General features: G+C 42.8%; 1 protein-coding gene across 1 annotated transcript; it reads left to right on the top strand.

Moving 5' to 3' along the window:
* The first annotated feature begins 5051 nt into the window (after positions 1-5051).
* On the top strand, positions 5052-17937 carry RBM24 (RNA binding motif protein 24). Its single transcript, XM_010352728.2, has 4 exons — positions 5052-5448; positions 6481-6604; positions 8365-8419; positions 15798-17937. Exons 1-4 carry the CDS (start codon positions 5281-5283, stop codon positions 16159-16161), a joined length of 711 nt encoding a protein of 236 aa, XP_010351030.1. The 5' UTR covers positions 5052-5280; the 3' UTR covers positions 16162-17937.
* Positions 17938-18967: the final 1030 nt, after the last annotated feature.

Below are 18967 nucleotides of genomic sequence, written 5' to 3'. Positions count from 1 at the left end.
TGTTTTCATAATTTTCTATCATGAATATGCCTTTCCTTTCTTATCAGAGAAAATATCAATCTTACAAAATGATCTCAAATTGCTTAAATTAAAAAGTTAATAAGCAACACTCAAGTATTAATATTAAGCCATCTTCGAAATCCGAGGTCACCCTCTATAGACATCTTTAAATAAAGGGTCACGCTAGCATCCTCCGTTCTAGGATAAGATCATGAGTACTTTTTCTAACCACATTTGTCCTTTTTAATGAAGTAAACCAAACAAGGTCTTGGAGCTGGTTAATAACTGCCTGGACTAGACTCTAGGTCTCCTGTCTTGAGATCCAGGACTATTTCCATCACCCGGTGCCCTCTGCCCAGCCCACAAGCAACAGCATTAGAATGTATTTGTCATCCAGAGAGAGGTCATTCAATACATTTGGAGAGTATCATCAGTTTCCTAAAAATAACCTGGCAGCTCAGAAGCTCACTGTTTAAAGACTTAAAACCAAAGGACACCCTGAGTTTAAAATGTGAACAAGCACACAGTGGGTTTAAAATGTTTGCATTCTCTTTCTTGCCTTTCGGGTTTACATAATAGAAATTAAAGTGTGCATACACTTAAAGCTACTTCTACACAGGCAGGGTGAAATTGTTGGCACGCTGACGCTGGCAATGAATGGTTTTGTCCCTCGACACTTTGATTTTTGCCCTTGCCTGTCCCTCAAATAATCCTACTTTGCTCTCTGTTTTTCAAATTTTCAGTGTAAAAGAGGCATTATGACTCTAATGACTGAATAACAGGCACAAATTTCCATTTCACTTTATTTACCAGCTTAGCTGTGGTTTAATGCAGCATGAATAGAATTTCCCCAGAGGTGGGTCTGAGCTGAACTGACTCGGTTTTTGACTGCCAATTCTTCTGCACACTAAAATAGCGGCATAACCTATCACACACATTTGTTATCTGTTACTAAGAGAATGAGCAACCCGCCCAAAGAAACAGAAATACGGCTGATGATGGGACTTCTCAAAAGACCAGAAAACCTGTTGGTTTTACATCAAAATGCTCACACAGATACTCAAAAGAAGATAAAATGTTTCCAAACAACCAAAACAGAAGACTTCACTGAAGCTATATTTTTGTTTAAAAAAAAAAAAAAAAAGTGCCCAGCCTAAAAAAAAAAAAAAGGGGGGGGGGCCCACTTTATAGGTCATCAGTTCTAATCAAAATGTATTTCTTCCTGGGCCAGGCGCAGTGGCTCACGCCTGTAATCCCAGCACTCTGGGAGGCCGAGGCGGGCGGATCACGAGGTCAGGAGATCGAGACCATCCTGGCTAACACGGTGAAACCCCCATCTCCACTAAAAATACAAAAAATTAGCCGGGTGTGGTGGCAGGCACCTGTAGTCCCAGCTACTCAGGAGGCTGAGGCAGGAGAATGGCGTGAACCTGCGAGGCGGAGCTTGCAGTGAGTGGAGATCCTGCCACTGCACTCCAGCCTGGGAGACAGAGCAAGGCTCCGTCTCCAAAAAAAAAAAAAAAAAAAAAGTATATATTTCTTCCCATCAAGCTTGAAGGTAAGTATCTTTAAAACATTAATTTTTTCAGTAAATATTTCTTTAGTGCCAACTATACGTAGAACCCTCTGAAGGGTTTTAATGACAGCAGGAGATCCAGTGACACCTAAGAGTGTCACCCGGCTCTCAGGTGGCTTATTGTCCAAAGCAATATTATCTCTGGGGTAGGAGACTCAATAAGCCAGAAAAGTGCTTCTCAATCTTCATGAAACATTACTCTCTTTTTTCAAAGTTATTCTAAAAGGCTGTGAGCCTGAAGTTGATTTCCGTGATTAATGTAAGAGGGAAGGGGAAAAGAGAAGATAGTTATACATGAATGTGAAATTTGTGAGTTTGGTTCTGGCCTTTACAGTCAGATAAAGATTTTGAACAAAGTGGACAATACTTTACTGTAAGTAATAAAATAATATTGATCTTGCCATGGAGTGGGAACCAAAACTTCAGGGCCATCCATATGTACTAATTTGGAGATGACAAGCTTGTGGAACCTATTTATAACTTTTACAGTATTTTATGGTTCTTTCTTTCCAAAGAAGCGCACATTATATTGCACAAGGCCTGTGAATATACAAGTATTCTCTGCCAAAAGCAGCTGAGAAAGCAAAAGGATTATCCAAGCATTGTTTTTCAAACCTGAATTTGTAATGGGTAATTGTACAGAAATATTTGGTACTTAACCTTGAAACTCTGAATTCAGGAAAACTTTATGGCCCCAAGGCTACATGGTTTGATGACTCAGATTCGTAAATCCACCAAAAATGAGGATCTGGCCATTTTAACTGTGTCCACCTTTGTGCAGATGTAAAACAAAACCCACAGTGGGTGAGCAATGATGCCTACCACAGTGCTTGCCTGGGTGAAGGGGAGTGGGGTCTTGATGAAAGTTTGTTGAGATGAACTGGGTATGAATTCTGGCTTCTGTTTAAATAGGTTTGGAAAATAAGGAATCTCCATCCCTCTTAACCTTTGTTCTCAGTGACTCACGTAATACTACTGTATTAGTAATGTTTTAATTATCTCTGGAATTCAAAATTTGGGACCATCCAGGCAAAGTTTCAGGCAAAGTGATCAAGTATTTACTGTTCCCTTGAAAGAATAAAAACACTGCAGTCAGGGGTTGCACGAGAAGAGAGTGTCTTATTTCCAGAAGCTGAGTTCTAGGACACAAGTATTCCAACCCGGGATCAGAATTTCCTTGTAGATCTCACCACTTTACCTAGTGAACATCCTAGCTGCTGGCTACACTCCCAGACACCCTACCCTCCTTCCCTGATATTATCACAATCCCCTCCAGGGTGGGCTCCCAATCCAGGTAGGAAGAAAGGCGAGATAGCCAAAGGCACCCTTCTAAGGCTTCTCTCTGAGCAGTTTCCCTTCACAAAAGGGTTTTGCCTGAGCCTCATCTAAGTACAGTAATTCTTAAATGACACCACAAGATGGATGTTGAACATTAAAAAACACGCCTCCTCTCTTTCCCCGCCTGCTTTGTTTTTATAAATTTTAAAAATTATCTTCATCATACCAGCACACAGAGTGCTTTTTGAACCTGTGTGCTGGCTCTTTACAATTTCACTTTCTGGCTCTCATCTATTTGTAAAATTCTTTATTTTTTTTTAATTGGTTGAAAAAAATGTTTTTAACTTTAATAGATTTCTGATTTCTCTATATCTCCCACTGAGGGTTCAAACGTAAAGAAACCAATGACCTCAAAAAGTCAACCTCATGAGGAAGTCAGCAAGATGAAAAAGGATATTTAATGTTTTGCACAAGAATATTTGCATTACCATTAGCCTTTGCAAATGCAACATTTCTCACCCTCTTGGGTTGACTGCAAAGGTGCCCTGGAGAGAAACACAGTATGCACCTCTCTAATGGTTAACATACCGAATTGTTTTAATGGAATAAATGGTGCCGCTCAGGGGCGATTAATGTAGGGACTGTAGGGTGGACTCCTGGTAGAAAGGACTTAAAAGGAAATTGTGCACCAACAATGGTGGATGAAACCTTCTGCTCACATTAAATATTTTCATCCAAACCTCAAGTATGACTGAATGGTTTTAAGGCCTAATTGAATGAACTCTCAATTAAAAGAAGTTGCAAAAAGCTGATGTAAAGTCATAATATATATGGGGTGCCCTGTGTTCTACAAATGCTTTCAGGTCTACTGGTGGAAACCACTGGTTATGCAATAAGTTGATTTCAAAAAGTATACCTTTTACATTTACATCCAGATAAAAACAGATGAGGTCAAGCCACTAAACATTCTAGTAATTCAAATAGAAGGAAACAGATTAATTGTTTAGAAAAAAAAAAAACAAGGAAGACTTATGCTGAGACATCTGTACCAATCTTCCTGAATAACTAAGTTAGGGAGGAAAGACAAATTTGGTGACTGTGGGGGCTCAAGTACTAATTTATGATCCTCTGAAATAGAAGGCGGTGCCTGATGGACATAGGTATCTCTAGTTACTTGGTTTGGCTGGGCGGTGCGCAATTAAGGCTAATGGTTTTCCCAACTACACCCAAGAGCTAGATCTTTCTTTTCCTTCTGCCTCTACCTCTCTGAGTCTCCCCAGCACCGGCTTTTTGGGGCCAAGGAAAGTTGGGGCCCTCCTTCTCACTCTTCAGACCCCAGGGTGTCCAGCTTGGGTATCATTAGGCCGAGTTCCTTGACCCCCCGCACCCGGGAGGGGATCTTCCTCTCAGCGAATCGCCCCAGGCCTCTGGGGACCCCAGTTCGCCAGTCCAGGTCGCCGGCCCTGTCACCGAGGCCTAGCCCAAAAAGCTAGCGTCGTCCACTTTGGAAAGCAACGCAGCTTCCTCCTTGGGCACAGTCCCCGCACCCTGGGTCCCGGCTGGTGCTGCGCCGGGTCCCTAAGACTTTGGTTAGAGCAGGCGACGCCGAGAGCCAGGCCGCCTACAGGCGTCTCCAGCTCTACCCCAGCGCCGGCTACAGAGCCGGAGCCCCGAGACCCAGCGCAGCGCCGCGCCGGGAGAGAAGCAGCTGTTCCCAACAGCTGGGGGGCGGCGGCGCCCGGCGCCCCAGGTGCTGCCGCGGCCAATCGCAGGCGTCCGGCCCGCCCCCCTCCCCAGCCGGGCGTCGACCCCCGGCCCGCGGGGGAAGGGAGCAGAGAGGTGGAGAGCCGTCCTCTGCACTCGTCTTCCAGCTCCCGCGGCGGGAGGGACAGACCCGAGCAGAAGCCGCGCGGAGTCCCTCGCCCCTGGCCCCGCCGCCGCGCCCCCCGCCCGCCTCGGCGCTCGGACGCTCTCCCCGCGGACCCTCCCCACACCCCACCCAAGGCACCTGATTCCTAAGGAAGAAAAATCTACCTCTAAAGCACCCCCTTCTTCGCTTGAGGACTACCCTCTCTTTTCATTTTTGGCCTCCCCGCCGGGTGAGTGGAAACCGCTTGCACATTCTATAGAACCGGATTCTAATCCAGACGATCCGGAGAATTTGTACGGTGACCGGCAGGGGGGGCGGGAAGAGAGAGCGAAGTCAAGTCTCCAGGGCCGCTGGCGACTTCGGAAGCCGCGCGCCCCGCGCCCTTGGCCGCCCCCGGCCTCTCGCTCCCGCCGCGCCGCCGCCCTCGCCCCCTGGCTCGCCCTTGGCCCCTGGCGGCCGCGAAAGGGTGCGGGAGACGCGGAGCCGGAGGAGGAGGCGCAGCCGCTGCCCAAGCCGCAGCCGCAGCCGGAGTCCGAGCCGCGGGGCGGGCGCGAAGATGCACACGACCCAGAAGGACACGACGTACACCAAGATCTTCGTCGGGGGGCTGCCCTACCACACCACCGACGCCAGCCTGCGCAAGTACTTCGAGGTCTTCGGCGAGATCGAGGAGGCGGTGGTCATCACCGACAGGCAGACGGGCAAGTCCCGGGGCTATGGATTTGTAAGTTGCACGGACGGGGGGTGGGGGAGAGGGACGGAGTGGCGCCTGACCCCAGGGATCGGGAGCTTGGAGTGAAGGGCTCGGCGTGACCCGTGAGGAGCCCCGCGGGGAGAGCGGCGCTGCCCCTTCGCTCCGGGGTGAACTAAAACTTTGCTAGGGGAGAGGGCCGGCGCCAGCCTCGCGGATTTCGGAGAAGACCCAGCGCTGTCGGGGGCCGGGCAAGGCAGGGCAGGGGTGGAAGGAGACAACTGTAATGACCATGGGATTTGGGGTGCGGAGGGTTCCGAGGGAGGGGCCGCAACCCCGAACAATTGCAGCATTCCTGGGCTGCAGGCCGGTTGTTAAGCGCGCTGTTGCTTTGTAAAAATGCGTGTGTTCTGGTGTTGTGGCTGGAGCAGGCAGGGGACACCCCACGAGGTATGGAGCTGTTCCCCTTGTGTCATCCCCCCGCCTTTTAATTGCAAAGGTAGGTTCTTTTAAAGGATCATCCTAGGGCTCTTTGCCGAACTGAAACAGCATATTAAGCTTCCTTCCTAGAGATTTAAGCGTGCAAATTCAGCTGCCGAAGAGCAGGGAGCCCCAGAGTGGGACAATAGCTATTGTCGTTGGGGAGTGTTTTCGGGAGGTTGGGAACGTTGGGCGGATGTGAGGCTGGACTTTCTTTAAAGCAAACGGTGCCTCTGAGGCTGAGTAGGGACCTGGGGGGCGGGGGAGTCGGGGAAGGAGGATCTAGAGTTCCAAGAATTGAGGCTTCCAAATCTCAGCTAGGCCCTACTAGCACCCTTAAGATTTCAGGGGTGGGGCAGGGTTAGAGGGTTTCTTTTTTTTTCCTTCGTCTACCCGCTCCCCCCACCCCGCCCGCCTTTTAAAAATGGGAGATCAAAGAGGAGGGTCCAGCCGAAAGAAGAAAAGAATAGAAAGAAAGTTTGATCTCAGTTTTATCATGAATGAATTCCCCATTGTGATTCTTGATTTCCTTCAGGGGTTAATTTAGAGGTTATGTATGTATGTCTGTGTGTGTCTGTTGCTAAGGTCACCATGGCTGACCGGGCTGCTGCCGAAAGGGCCTGCAAGGACCCCAATCCCATCATTGATGGCAGAAAGGCCAACGTGAACCTGGCATACTTAGGAGCAAAACCAAGGATCATGCAACCAGGTGAGAAATGTCTGTCTCCCCTACCCCCCTCTGCAAGAACCCCCCCCCCCACTTACGGATGGGCTGATTCTCTAATTTAGAAGACGTTGTCTCCTGTAGATGTGTTAGTAAACTTGAACCATGGCTTGTTATTCTACCAAGGCATTAAACATAAAAGAGTTGTAAATACTCCTCTCAGGGCTTGAAATGTACCTGTGTGCAAAAATGGATCTTGGGGGTCTGAACAGTTTGTACAGGAGGAAGAGTTAGTCATGACTCACCTGTTTCCTATATGACATACATTTGTAGTCTGCTCTCAGTTTTCCAATTTTTAGCCACCTGTAGATAATTCACATGTGAATTATATGAGCCAAATTTGTCGACTTCAACTAATATATTTCCCTACTTAGTGGTGTGTCTCCTTGCAGCACCAGTTGCACTGTACTCAGAGCAGGCAATCTGACTTGAACACAGACCCAAGGGAAGCATTAAGGGATAGGGGTGATGTCCAAATGGTAAAGGTGTTTGTTTGTTTGTTTGTTTGTTTGTTTGTTTGTTTGTTGAGATGGAGTTTCGCTCTTGTTGCCCAGGCTGGAGTGCAATGGTGCGATCTAGGCTCACTGCAACCTCCACCTCCTGGTTCAAGCAGTTCTGCCTCAGCCTCCCAAGTAGCTGGAATTACAGGATTGCATCACCACACCCAGCTAATTTTGTGTTTTTAATAGAGATGGGGTTTCACTGTGTTGGTCAGGCTGGTCTCAAACTCCTGATCTCAGGTGATCCACCCGCCTTGGTCTCCCAAAGTGTGAGCCACCGTGCCGGCCCCAAATGGTAAAACTTTAACATAAAATCACAGAGTATTGGCAATCAAAGAAAAGAGAAGTTGCGCTTACTCAAAAACCCTATGCTACAGACAAAGAAACTGAGGCTTAGAGATGAGAAATATTTTACTTATGTCAAGTGGCTATTAGTTACCAAAAGGGAGCAGCTTTTTGTCTATGGGAAAACAGTATCTCTTGGATTAATGACAACACTGCCCTTTGCATTAGCACAAATAGTTGAGAGTTGATTTTTAAGCAAATACAATATTTTCCTTGGTCAGGTGTCTTTACTTGTAAAGTTTGATTAAAATCATGTACTCTTCACTTCTAAGCCTTTCCATCTGAAATTTTGGGAAGAGGTTGACACTTCCATCCAAACAGGTTTAAAAGGCAACTAGGTTGTCAAGACAGTGAGTGCTTGTGCAAATATTCATGGGCATTAAAAAAATTTGTCTAATACATTGTGGGTATGTAGTATCCAGAAAAAAAGAGTTTGTGTGTGTGTGTGTGTGCGTGTGTGTGAATTCTGAATACTGGAAACTAAAACCTATAATCTTTCAAAGCATTGTCTGAAGTATCTCAGAACATTCCAGATTACAAAGACTTTTCATAGATTGTGGTTCAAAACTGTAAGAATATTTGAGATGTAACTTCATTGTCAGATCCTGCTGTACTTCATATTATTTCATGAACATTTTCCCAAGGTCTGATTCTGTGTCTGCCAACTAAACTTTGCAGATTTTTTTAAAGTTTCCACTTTTCCCCTATTAAAACATTTATTTTGAATCAACGATAGCATTTATAAAACTGACTTTTAAAAATATACATACATACAGTTTATTTAAAGTGGCAAAAGAATGGTTATCTTTTGTAAGTGGAAGTTGTGATTGCATTTTACTTGTACGAGTAATAAATGCCTTAACATGCACAAATAAAGAATGTGGTATATTTTGTTGTTAGGTTTTGCCTTTGGTGTTCAACAACTTCATCCAGCCCTTATACAGAGACCTTTTGGGTAAGTTGATTAATCAGACTTTCTTAAGTTTCAGTATGGCTATCATTTGTTAACCTGCCTCTTTGTTATATACAGATAAGATCATGATGTCACAGAATGTTCCTGGTTATATAATTTTATATATATATTTGTGCATTTTTAATGCTGATACTATAAATATTTTTAGATGAGTCAAGTTATCTGACCAAGTATGCAGCCTCCAAACGAGACAAAGTTTGAGCTTATGATTAGCAAAACAAAACAAAACAAAAATACCAGGTATGACTTGTGTACAAGACGATTGTGTCCCATCACCATTACTACTGTTCAACTTGACTCAATTTTATTTATCTCTTTCTAACCTGACAGGGCTCGTATACAGTTAAGCTAACTGATCAGAAGGATACCATGATAAGAGGTGGAATAGTTCTGTTTGGAATTAAACTCTGTAACCAGTAGACTCAGACACACAAGCTCAGATGGTGATTAACGATGCATGGATGTTGGTGTTGTTGTTTTTATTTTTCACAATAGTCAATAGCCCTTCGTGTGCTTTATTTTATTTATTACAGTAATGAAGTGGTGTTGATAGCTAAACTGTGTGCTTTTTACTTAATTGAAAAGAGCTGTAGTGAAAGTGTTTTCTTTTCCTTGGGGAAGGGGCTCTTTGCGTTTTGGTTTTGGTGGTGGTGTTGAGGGGTGTTGACTTTTGACTTTGCCATGGGAAGCAAAGGGCCTTTTTTTTTTTTTCTTGCTTTTAAGCTGTAGCCTGTGACTTCTGTTTAACCATATTTTTGTAGTGAGTGCTAAATCGTGTGATTTCTCTTTGTCAGAATACAGATTCATTGCTTGCATGTCCTAAGTTTCTGTTTTATGGGAAATTTTCTGGGAATGGGGTTCTTTCTTTTGCAATGCGTATCTACTTTTAGACCATCTAATTTAAAGGTTCAGCAACTCTCATCAGATTTTATTAACACAAGCCAGTTTTTTTGAGTAGTGTAGCACTAACTTTCACCTTTTGGACCTAACTCAGGTGAACACGTGTTTATATTTGTGTTGTCTTTGGGTCTTGTGATTACCATTTTTCCTGTTCCAAGGTCCCCAGTTCTCTTCCATTCAGAGGTTATATGGGTGGGAGATCACCCCCCCCCGCCTCAATTTATCCTGTACACTAGATTCTGTTTCGTCTGTATTCTACCTGATCAACATTCCTGTAACTCTTAATGCAGGATACTTAAATTTTCTTTTTAAATGTTCATGTTGTTGAAAGAGTATTTTATCCTCAATAATAATTTCTTCTCTAGCTTAGGACCTAAATATCTACCTGTGTAACCTGGAAGGCTGGAATCTGTCTACATAGATAGTTGTCTACCATATGTGTCTCTAAGAATAGGTTTTAAAAAGGAAGTAACAATAACTTGACTTGGAAGAGTCAGGTTTTATTTCCCATGACCACCTCCTTACAGCTCTAACATATCAGTACCTACTGTTATTGCCAACTACTTTTTTTTTTTTTTTTTTTTTTTTTTAGCTGTGGAAGACGCTTCTGTCAATATGATCAGAAAGGGCCTTCCTATATCCATAGCTATTTATCAAAGCCCCATCCAAGCCAACCCAGATACTGACAACAAATGGTGGGTTGATGGGTTCAGCTATTTCTGTGGGTAATTCATTTAGACTATTTGTTTAAGGTGGGATTAGGGAGGAGAGCTTGTATCTGAAGGCATGATGTGAGCTTAGTGGTGAGTTCACACTAATAATCTTGAAACAGTTATAAAATGGAATCAATCAACAGGTAGTTGCATGTGTTTATTTTTTCACTGTGCCAGTGGGTGATGCAAAACGAGGGAATTGCACATTAGTTTGGGAAGCAAAAGTCATGCAAAAACCAGTCAAGAATTACTAATTGCTAAATGACTTGCTATTGTTTCAAGTACAAAAGGAATTCAGAGTAGCAAGAAAATAGATGAGGTGGAGGAGTTGAATAAGGCTGTGGTGTGCGTGGGAGGTAGACTGGCACTAGACTTGTACCACTGGGTTTGTCTTAGTCAGGTAAAAGGAAGACTGAATATGTCTGGAGGGTATAGGATGGAGTGAGCCGAAGCAGAGGCATAGAGTAGAAGACTCAGTGCGTGGAGAAACCAGACTGTCTAAGGTGGATCTTGAGAGCTGGGCATAGGAATCTGGACTGGTTTTGGAAGTCGTTGTAGATCAGTCCTTAAGAAAGAAGGTAACACAAGGAAAATTAGAACCACCAGTGTAAGATGTGTCATATGGAAATTTGAAAGCAAGTGTGTTTTGATAGCAACCTTTTGTTTTCCACTTCTTCTAATGTTAACTTGTCTTTATAAAGGATGGTGATTATTACTGTGTGCGTGAATTGTTTGAACTTGAGATTCTTATTAGAAATAGATAGCATTCCAGGTGGACCAAGCGAGCTTTCTTTTTCTTTTTTAAGAGGTTCTCAACACTGCTCTAATTTCAGAGTCTGTACCTAACAAATCACACCTGGTCATCCTAAATTCTGTTTGAATGCTACATGTTCCTGTTTTAGGCCTGGAAAGAAGCTTGAGAATTTCAAATTTGACTTGACTTATTTGAAATTCTAGTAACTGAACTCTTCTTTTGTGGTCCTTAAATGGCCCCCAGGTTGCTTTGGGCCTTTGAAGATAAAACCTTGGCCTAGGGGCCAGGCTCAGTGGCTCACGTCTGTAATCCCAGCACTTTGGGAGGCGAGGTGGGCGGATCACGAGGTCAGGAAATCGAGACCATCCTGGCTAACATAGTGAAACCCCGTTCTCTACTAAAAAATACAAAACATTAGCCGGGCGTGGTGGCGGGCACCTGTAATCCCAGGCTGAGGCAGGAGAGTGGCGTGAACCCGGGAGGCGGAGCTTCCAATGAGCCGAGATCGCACCACTGCACTCCAGCCTGGGCGACACAGTGAGACTCCGTCTCAAAAAAAAAAAAAAAAAAAAAGGCCGGGCGCGGTGGCTTACGCCTGTAATCCCAGCACTTTGGGAGGCCGAGGCGGGCGGATCACGAGGTCAGGAGATCGAGACCATCCTGGCTAACACAGTGAAACCCCGTCTCTACTAAAAATACAAAAAAAAAAAAGTTAGCCAGGCGTGGTGGCTGGCGCCTGTAGTCCCAGCTACTCGGGAGGCTGAGGCAGGAGAATGACGTGAACCCGGGAAGCGGAGCTTGCAGTGAGCCAAGGTCACGCCACTGCACTCCAGCCTGGGCGACAAAAAAAAAAAAAAAAAAAAAAAAAAATATATATATATATATATATATATATACACACACACACACACACACACACACACACACCCGGGCCTAAAAGGAATTTCCTATGTAGCACAGTGGGCAGATGTAGAAAAACTTGTAAACTTGCTGAACAATATTTTACAGTTTATGTTTGAAAGAAGCATTTCCTTATTGAAACCTTGGAGAGGGGAGGCTACAGACCTGTGAGTAGAAATTTCTGGGCTAGTTTAGATCAGGTTGAACATAACTTAAACATTGACTCTATGCCTTTTAAGTGCTCAGTTTTATGCTGGGTGTGGTAACACTGTGCTTAGTATTCATAGTGTCCACTAAGGAGGGCAGGAGGGACTGTAACTGACACTAACCAAACATCTGCCATATGGATTGTAATGATAAGGGATTTACATAAATTATATAATTTAATTCTCACAGTAAGTATTTGTTGAAGGCATCGTTAATATCTTTTTCAAAACGAAGACACAGAGAGGTTAATTAACATCCCCCTGATCACGGAACTGCTAAGTGTTAGAGTCTGATTCTAGGTTCAGAATCACGGCCTGCCTGACCTCAGAAGCTGCGTTCTTTCCTCTTTGTCAAGCTGTAGCCCCAAAAGACAAAACTCTATTCTCTCGTAATCCAATAAGAAAGCCAATAAGCACCAAGAAGGGCTGTCCATGTGGCTTCAGATAAGAGAGATGGACATCAGGGCAGTGAATGGAATTCAGAAGTCTTCATGAAGGAAGTAGAAGTTGACCTAGGTTTTAAAGAATGGTGGAGTGTAGGGAACTCTTTTTTTATTGAGTGCCTACTATATTTGTCATTGTAGACTCTCTCCACAGATAATTTTATTTAATGCACAGCAATCCAGGGTTGTGAGATTATTAGTCCATTTCACATATGCAAAATATGAGGCTGTGTTAAGACACGATAGCATGAAAAAAAGAAAAATATGAGACTAAAAAATAAAGCAAATTTCTGAAAGCTCTACACGTAGTGAGTGCTAGAGCTCAGTGAGTGGGATTTGGATTTCAGCAGGTAGAGACAGCATCGCAGTGAGGGATGAATGACATGAATAAAGGGCAAGGATCTGGGAATGTGAAGCTTGTCCAGGAAACATAAAGGAGCCCAGTTGACCTGGGTTCGAGGAAGGGTGGAAGGAAATACTAGAAAGGTGTTCTGGAGCCAGAGGCAGTCTGGGTATTTTAGCCTAGAATGCCAAGGCTTGAGAAATTTGCACTGAGTTTGGTTTGTTAGGAGCCAAGGATTACTTTGAGCAAATGAATGAGATGGAGACTTTGTCATCAGTTGCTGTGAGATAGATTGGAAGAGGAAACCAGTTAGGAATTTCTTCGGAACCAGTTACGATGTTGCTTCAAAGGTCACATAGAGATGTCAGTGCAACCTGAAGAGATGGGAAGAAAAGGAAAATGTAGTAAATTTTCTTTGAAAATTACCAAAAGTATCTTCTTTGCACTTGTGCTTTTTGTAACTACTAGGCATGCACATTTTATAGTTAGGAAAAGACATTGGTAAATGTCTAATAGGAGGGAGATTCCCAGATCACCTTAACGGGTTTCTCAGACTATTAAAAAAAACTCCTAATTCAGGATTTCATTCCAAAGTGCCACCTGAACCTTTAGTCCAATTCTGCCCTCTTTCCTGACCCAGGATATTTTAGGCTCTCTGAGGTCTTTTGGGTTCTCCTTTTCCCTAAGCCTTAAAATGTTCTAGGTTTTCATTTGCCTTCCAGACGTCTCTTTAACCTTTGCCAAACTTCATGTAGGAGTCTGATAATCCAGTGAACTTTCTTTATATTCTCATTGCTTGACATTGTGAAATCAAAACTATTTCCTAATGCGAAGTAAACATAGAGCTAAAGCCCCCTAAGCAACTTTGCCCCTGTCTTTTAATGCATTCTTCACAACACTTTCTCCTGCCTTTTTGTAGGATAAACATTTTCAGTTAACACCTTTGTTCAGAGATACCAACCTAGCACCCACAGTGTTGTTCTTGGAACTTTGAGAGTGAGTACAAGGGGTTAAGGTTTCGGTGTCAGTGAGATCCGCACTGGCTGGCCTTTGCAGCTGATACATGTTTTACTTTGGCCTTATAAAGACATTTTACCCGCTGGAAACCCTTGTCGCATGACAGGATCAAAAATAGCCCGGCTGCAGCCCCTGCTGTCTATCACCACATGTAAACTGGCATGAGAGTAGGCTTTCTTAGCCGTGTCTACACGTTGTGGAGGTGGCAGCCTCCAGGGACAGTGTTTCATAAAGCCACACCTGTTGCTGCGAGTGAGCCAGTCACCTGACCTGCAGCAGCGTTCTGAGTGTGTGCACGACCACGCGCCTGGTTTCTGACAAGCAGTTAAGAACATCTCTGAGTGTCCTCAGAAACACTTGATGACGTCGTTTCTCCTGGCACTGGGAAAGATCTGCAAGTCTGGTAAAATTGAGTGTATTTTTATCATTGGGGCCAAAGTCCACTACCCTCTGAGATAAATTCATCTTTTCCATGGATGTTCACTAATGAGTACTTTCAGTAAAACTCTGAAAAGTCAAAGCAAAATCTATGTTTCTGAACAATCTACATGTGCTCTTCTCTGTTTTGAGTTCTTTGAAATTGGAAGATTGTTAAGTTGTCCTTGTACTTCTTATAAGTTGGCTTTGCCAACAACCACATAGCATTCTAGTGTCATAATTTTAGATATAAATATAGGGGGCTTTAATGGAGATTATTTTAAAGAAGAAGATAAATCAGATATTCATGGTAGTGTTTCAGATGGGCAGTAATAAATTGCAAGAGTGAGAATGGAGATGCATGGATTTTTTTTAAATACCTCTTGTGATTTATTTTTTTAACCACATTAACTTTTAAGTAAGGTCACTGGAGTCTGTCTTGTATTATCTGTGAATGTATAATTTTAAAAGGTACTTGGTTTTGTTTGACTTTCTTGAACTTTTGCAGGATAACACATGATTATACAATTGATATGATTTGTAGAAAATATCAACGAATAGGGCAGATTTCAAACATGACACTAACGTATTTCTGCTGATTTGGAGGATGAAATGAGAGTTAGTAGATGCGAAAAAAAACTTTTCTTGTTATGTAAACCTTTTAAATTTCTATTAATTTTAGAAATATTTAGTTGTACTTCCCTGTCCTGCCTTTTCCCTCAACCTCATCATTTCCCCAAAACCCCTTCTGTCTGTCTTGCATAGAGATAAACAAGCTGGCTGACCCTCAGGTGCCTGATAGTCAAACAGGTTTGGTTGACCGTTGTGTCCTTATGAATTTTATGGGGGAAAAAAAAAGAGAAAGAAAGAAAATAAGTGTGCTGCACATCTCTTTGGGAATCACTGCCATGAATGTTAATAGCATTTTTGTAGCTTCCCACGACAGCCTCTTGTGACAGAGTGAGCTGCACTACAGTTCGTTTGAGAAGTGTGATTCTGCTGTGTTTACCACACTTGTGAACTTTTAAACTCCTTTTTTTTATTTTGTCGCCTGCTTCCTTTTTTAATTATTATTTTTAATAAGGGTGACTGAGGTTGCAGAGAGATTAATGTGTGCTGAGTCTGCATAGCAATTTCAAGTAGGGTTGCCATGATAATAAACATACGGATTTTGTTAATGTTTATGTTAATTTCGACGAACTGGTGATCACCCCACAGAAGTGAATAATTATGGACTACCTGTTGAGTCCTATATTCTTGGCTAAGAATTTTTCTATTTACTTAAACATTTTTATTTTATGAGCTCATTACAAAATTTTCCAAAGTCTTCATCAATCGAGCACTTGTTAAATATCTCGTGTGTGTAGCCCTCATGAATCCTGATTTATTTTCCAAACTCTTGATAAACTGTATTTAACAGCTCCAAATAATCATACATGACAATTCTAGCAGGGAGGGTGTCATCATATTTTTGGGGTCCAGTTCTTGTGGGGGCACCCTATGACTTTGGCTACTGCCCGAGTATTCTCAGTGGACCACTAGAAAGTAGATATTGTGGCAACCCTATGCTCATAATAACCACTAAATTTGAGTTTGTCTTATCTTTGAACAACATGCTTCAGATAGGAGGTGATGACCGCCTGACTTTGTTTTCCATTTCTCAACAGGATACCTGCCCACTATGTCTATCCGCAGGCTTTTGTGCAGCCAGGAGTGGTCATTCCACATGTCCAGCCGACAGCAGCTGCCGCCTCCACCACCCCTTACATTGATTACACTGGAGCTGCATACGCACAATACTCAGCAGCCGCTGCTGCTGCCGCCGCCGCTGCTGCCTATGACCAGTACCCCTATGCAGCCTCTCCAGCTGCTGCAGGATATGTTACTGCTGGGGGCTATGGCTACGCAGTCCAGCAGCCAATCACCGCAGCGGCACCTGGGACAGCTGCCGCCGCCGCTGCAGCAGCTGCTGCCGCTGCAGCATTTGGCCAGTACCAGCCTCAGCAGCTGCAGACAGACCGAATGCAATAGACCAGCCATCTGATCAAAGTTGAATTGTTTTCTCTTTCCCTCCCAGTTTTCAAAGTTTTAGTAGCTAATAAGAGAGTTAACATTGACTTAACAGCTTTAAAAAAAAAAACAAAAAACAAAAAACAGCCATGCTATTGTGAAGCAGAGTTATTATTTTTTTTATACTCCAGGTAGTGTTCTAGATGAGAAAGAGGTAAGAATGAGAGGAATGGGCACAATTTTGGAAATCAATCCCAAAGAGCCTGAGTAAATGAAAGGCCACTATGAAATGACGCCAGGAGTAACAACGGAACTTCACTTTTGTAACGGGATTTTTATTTTTGCTCTTTTTATAGTATCAGGGAAGCAAACTGCCTTTTACAAGTTAGAAAAATGCTGTTTGAATCTAGTTGAACCAGGGAATACAGAGCGAGCAATATGTAGCTTGAATTACATTTAAAAGCAGATTTTTTACAAACAAAATGGCGAAAGCACTGATTGTCATTTTTAGCAGTCATTTAAGGCCTATAGAACTTTTTTCAAGTCGGAAGGTCCTGTTCTTCCTATCTCAAAAATGGGCATCGAACAATCAATCTAGGAGCGTGGCAGTGGGTAAAATGGTGGACAGGCACCAAAGCTATTTTCTCATCTGTCCTGTGGATGAGTGGAACTGTGGAACAAGTGATGTGGAATTAATGGGTGCAACAGCTGTACAGACAATCAATAACACACAGTTCTGGAAAGAACACATCACTTGTGCTTGTTTGATGAGCTTGTCACATTCTAATCCCTCTCCCCATCCTGTTTCAATTTTGGGAAACTTGTATCTGCTGGTGTCAGCAATTCTGATTCTGAAATAGGATCAGGCTTTTACTACAACAGCCTTCTCTTTCTATTTATTGTGTCGACTCGTGGCTTATGAATAAAGGCAGGCAAAGTTTGCAGAACTGTCTTAAGGACATTTATTTTTTTTCCCTTTTTAAGTAATTTTACACTTTTTAGTATCTATTTCAGAGTCATATTTAAAACTATTTATTAGTGACTACAGTACATGAGACAACAAGGTTACTGAGATTACAATTCTTCAAAGGTTAATGATAATGTGGTTTATACTGTGCCTTAATAGTAATGCTATTTAAGATATTTATTTTTAAGTTTTACTATGCTGCACTCTAAAGAAAGGAACTTTAGATGTGACACTGTAAAATTATGTATTCATCTCATGGCATAAATTATTTAGTAGGTCTAGATGTAGCGTATTAAATATTAACCTATTCAACTAAAGATGTTGACTTGGATTTATTTAAATTCATATGTGCACTGTATAAGAGAGTACTCTTACATTAACACATTTTAGTTTAGTTTTTAGATTTTTTTTTAAACAGTATATATTGCTAGTTTCATGCTTCCTCCTCTGATTTTGCCTGTGTAGATCTCATTTATTGGTAATTCATTAGTTTAACACTATTCTTACGTAGTCTTTAAATGCTGCTTTACATTTTTCTTCTGAAACTGCAATACTTGCAATTTTTATTCTTAAACTAAATTGAATACTATTTTACACTGTATTGGATTTTTATACTTGAACAATTTCATACAAGGGAAGACAGGTTAGCATTTTTATGGACTTTCTCCATTATCACTGGATTTACTTTAAGTATTCCCATACTAGACAGTGTTATGTAATGTAGACATGACTCTCCTGTGCAAATTATTTATTCGTTGTGTATATTGCTTTATAACATTTCAGATCTTCTAATCTATTCACTTGTATTAAATATAATTTTTAAAAACTTCTGTTGCATTGGCTGTTTCTAATTCTGTAGTAAAGGTGAATGATTTCTCTTTTGAACTTGAATTAATAGCCATGATTGATATGTAACATTTTCAGTGAGCATAATCCTCTCCTGGATGTCCTGGTTTTGTGCCTTTAAGTTTCACTAACTCAATTATCTACCTTATACTTAGCAAATGATATAGGTCATCCCCTATCCCACCAGGGGAGACCTAAAGGACTTCATGTCACTGAAAACTGGTTAGCTGAAAGACGCCTTGGAAGGCGTGGGCCAGTAGTAGAGAGGACTACTCAGAAGCAGGACCAGCCCAGTGGTGCTGGGGTCAGGTAAACTGAGATTTGAGCTGGACTCCCACTTTTCAGCAGTGCAAGTGAAGCCAATTGCTCTTTGAAATTCACTTTTTTATTTTTTTGAGACGGAGTCTTGCTCTGTCGCCCAGGCTGAAGTGCAGTTGGTGCAATCTCGGCTCACTGCAACCTCCGCCTCCTGGGTTTACGTCATTCTCCTGCCTCAGCCTCCTGGGTAGCTGGGACTACAGGCACCGGCCACCACACCCGGCTAATTTTTTGTGTTTTTAGTAGAGACGGGGTTTCACCGTGTTAGCCAGGATGGTCTCGATCTCCTGACCTCGTGATCTGCCCGCCTCAGCCTCCCAAGGTGCTGGAATTACAGGCGTGAGCCACCGCACCCAGTCTGTAATTCACTTTTTTAAAGCATTCCTCATCTATAATAATGTGATAATACTTGTCTTGCATGGTTATTTAAATACTAAATTTAAAAAGCATACCAACTGCTTGCCACAGAGCCAGATATATATAGTAAGTAAATATGTAATAGTGGCTGGGCGTGGTGGCTCACGCCTGTAATCCCAGCACTTTGGGAGACCAAGATGGGTGGATCATGAGGTCAGGAGATTGAGACCATCCTCACACGGTGAAACCCCATCTCTACTAAAAATACAAAAAATTAGCTGGGCGTGGTGGCATGCGCCTGTAGTCCCAACTACTCGGGAGGCTGGGGCAGGAGAATTG

This window comes from Rhinopithecus roxellana, chromosome 4 (assembly GCF_007565055.1).
Source record: "Rhinopithecus roxellana isolate Shanxi Qingling chromosome 4, ASM756505v1, whole genome shotgun sequence".
Taxonomy (NCBI): Eukaryota; Metazoa; Chordata; class Mammalia; order Primates; family Cercopithecidae; genus Rhinopithecus; species Rhinopithecus roxellana.
The sequence above is the reverse complement of the archived record's forward strand: the minus strand, read 5'-3'. Positions and strand labels throughout refer to the sequence as shown.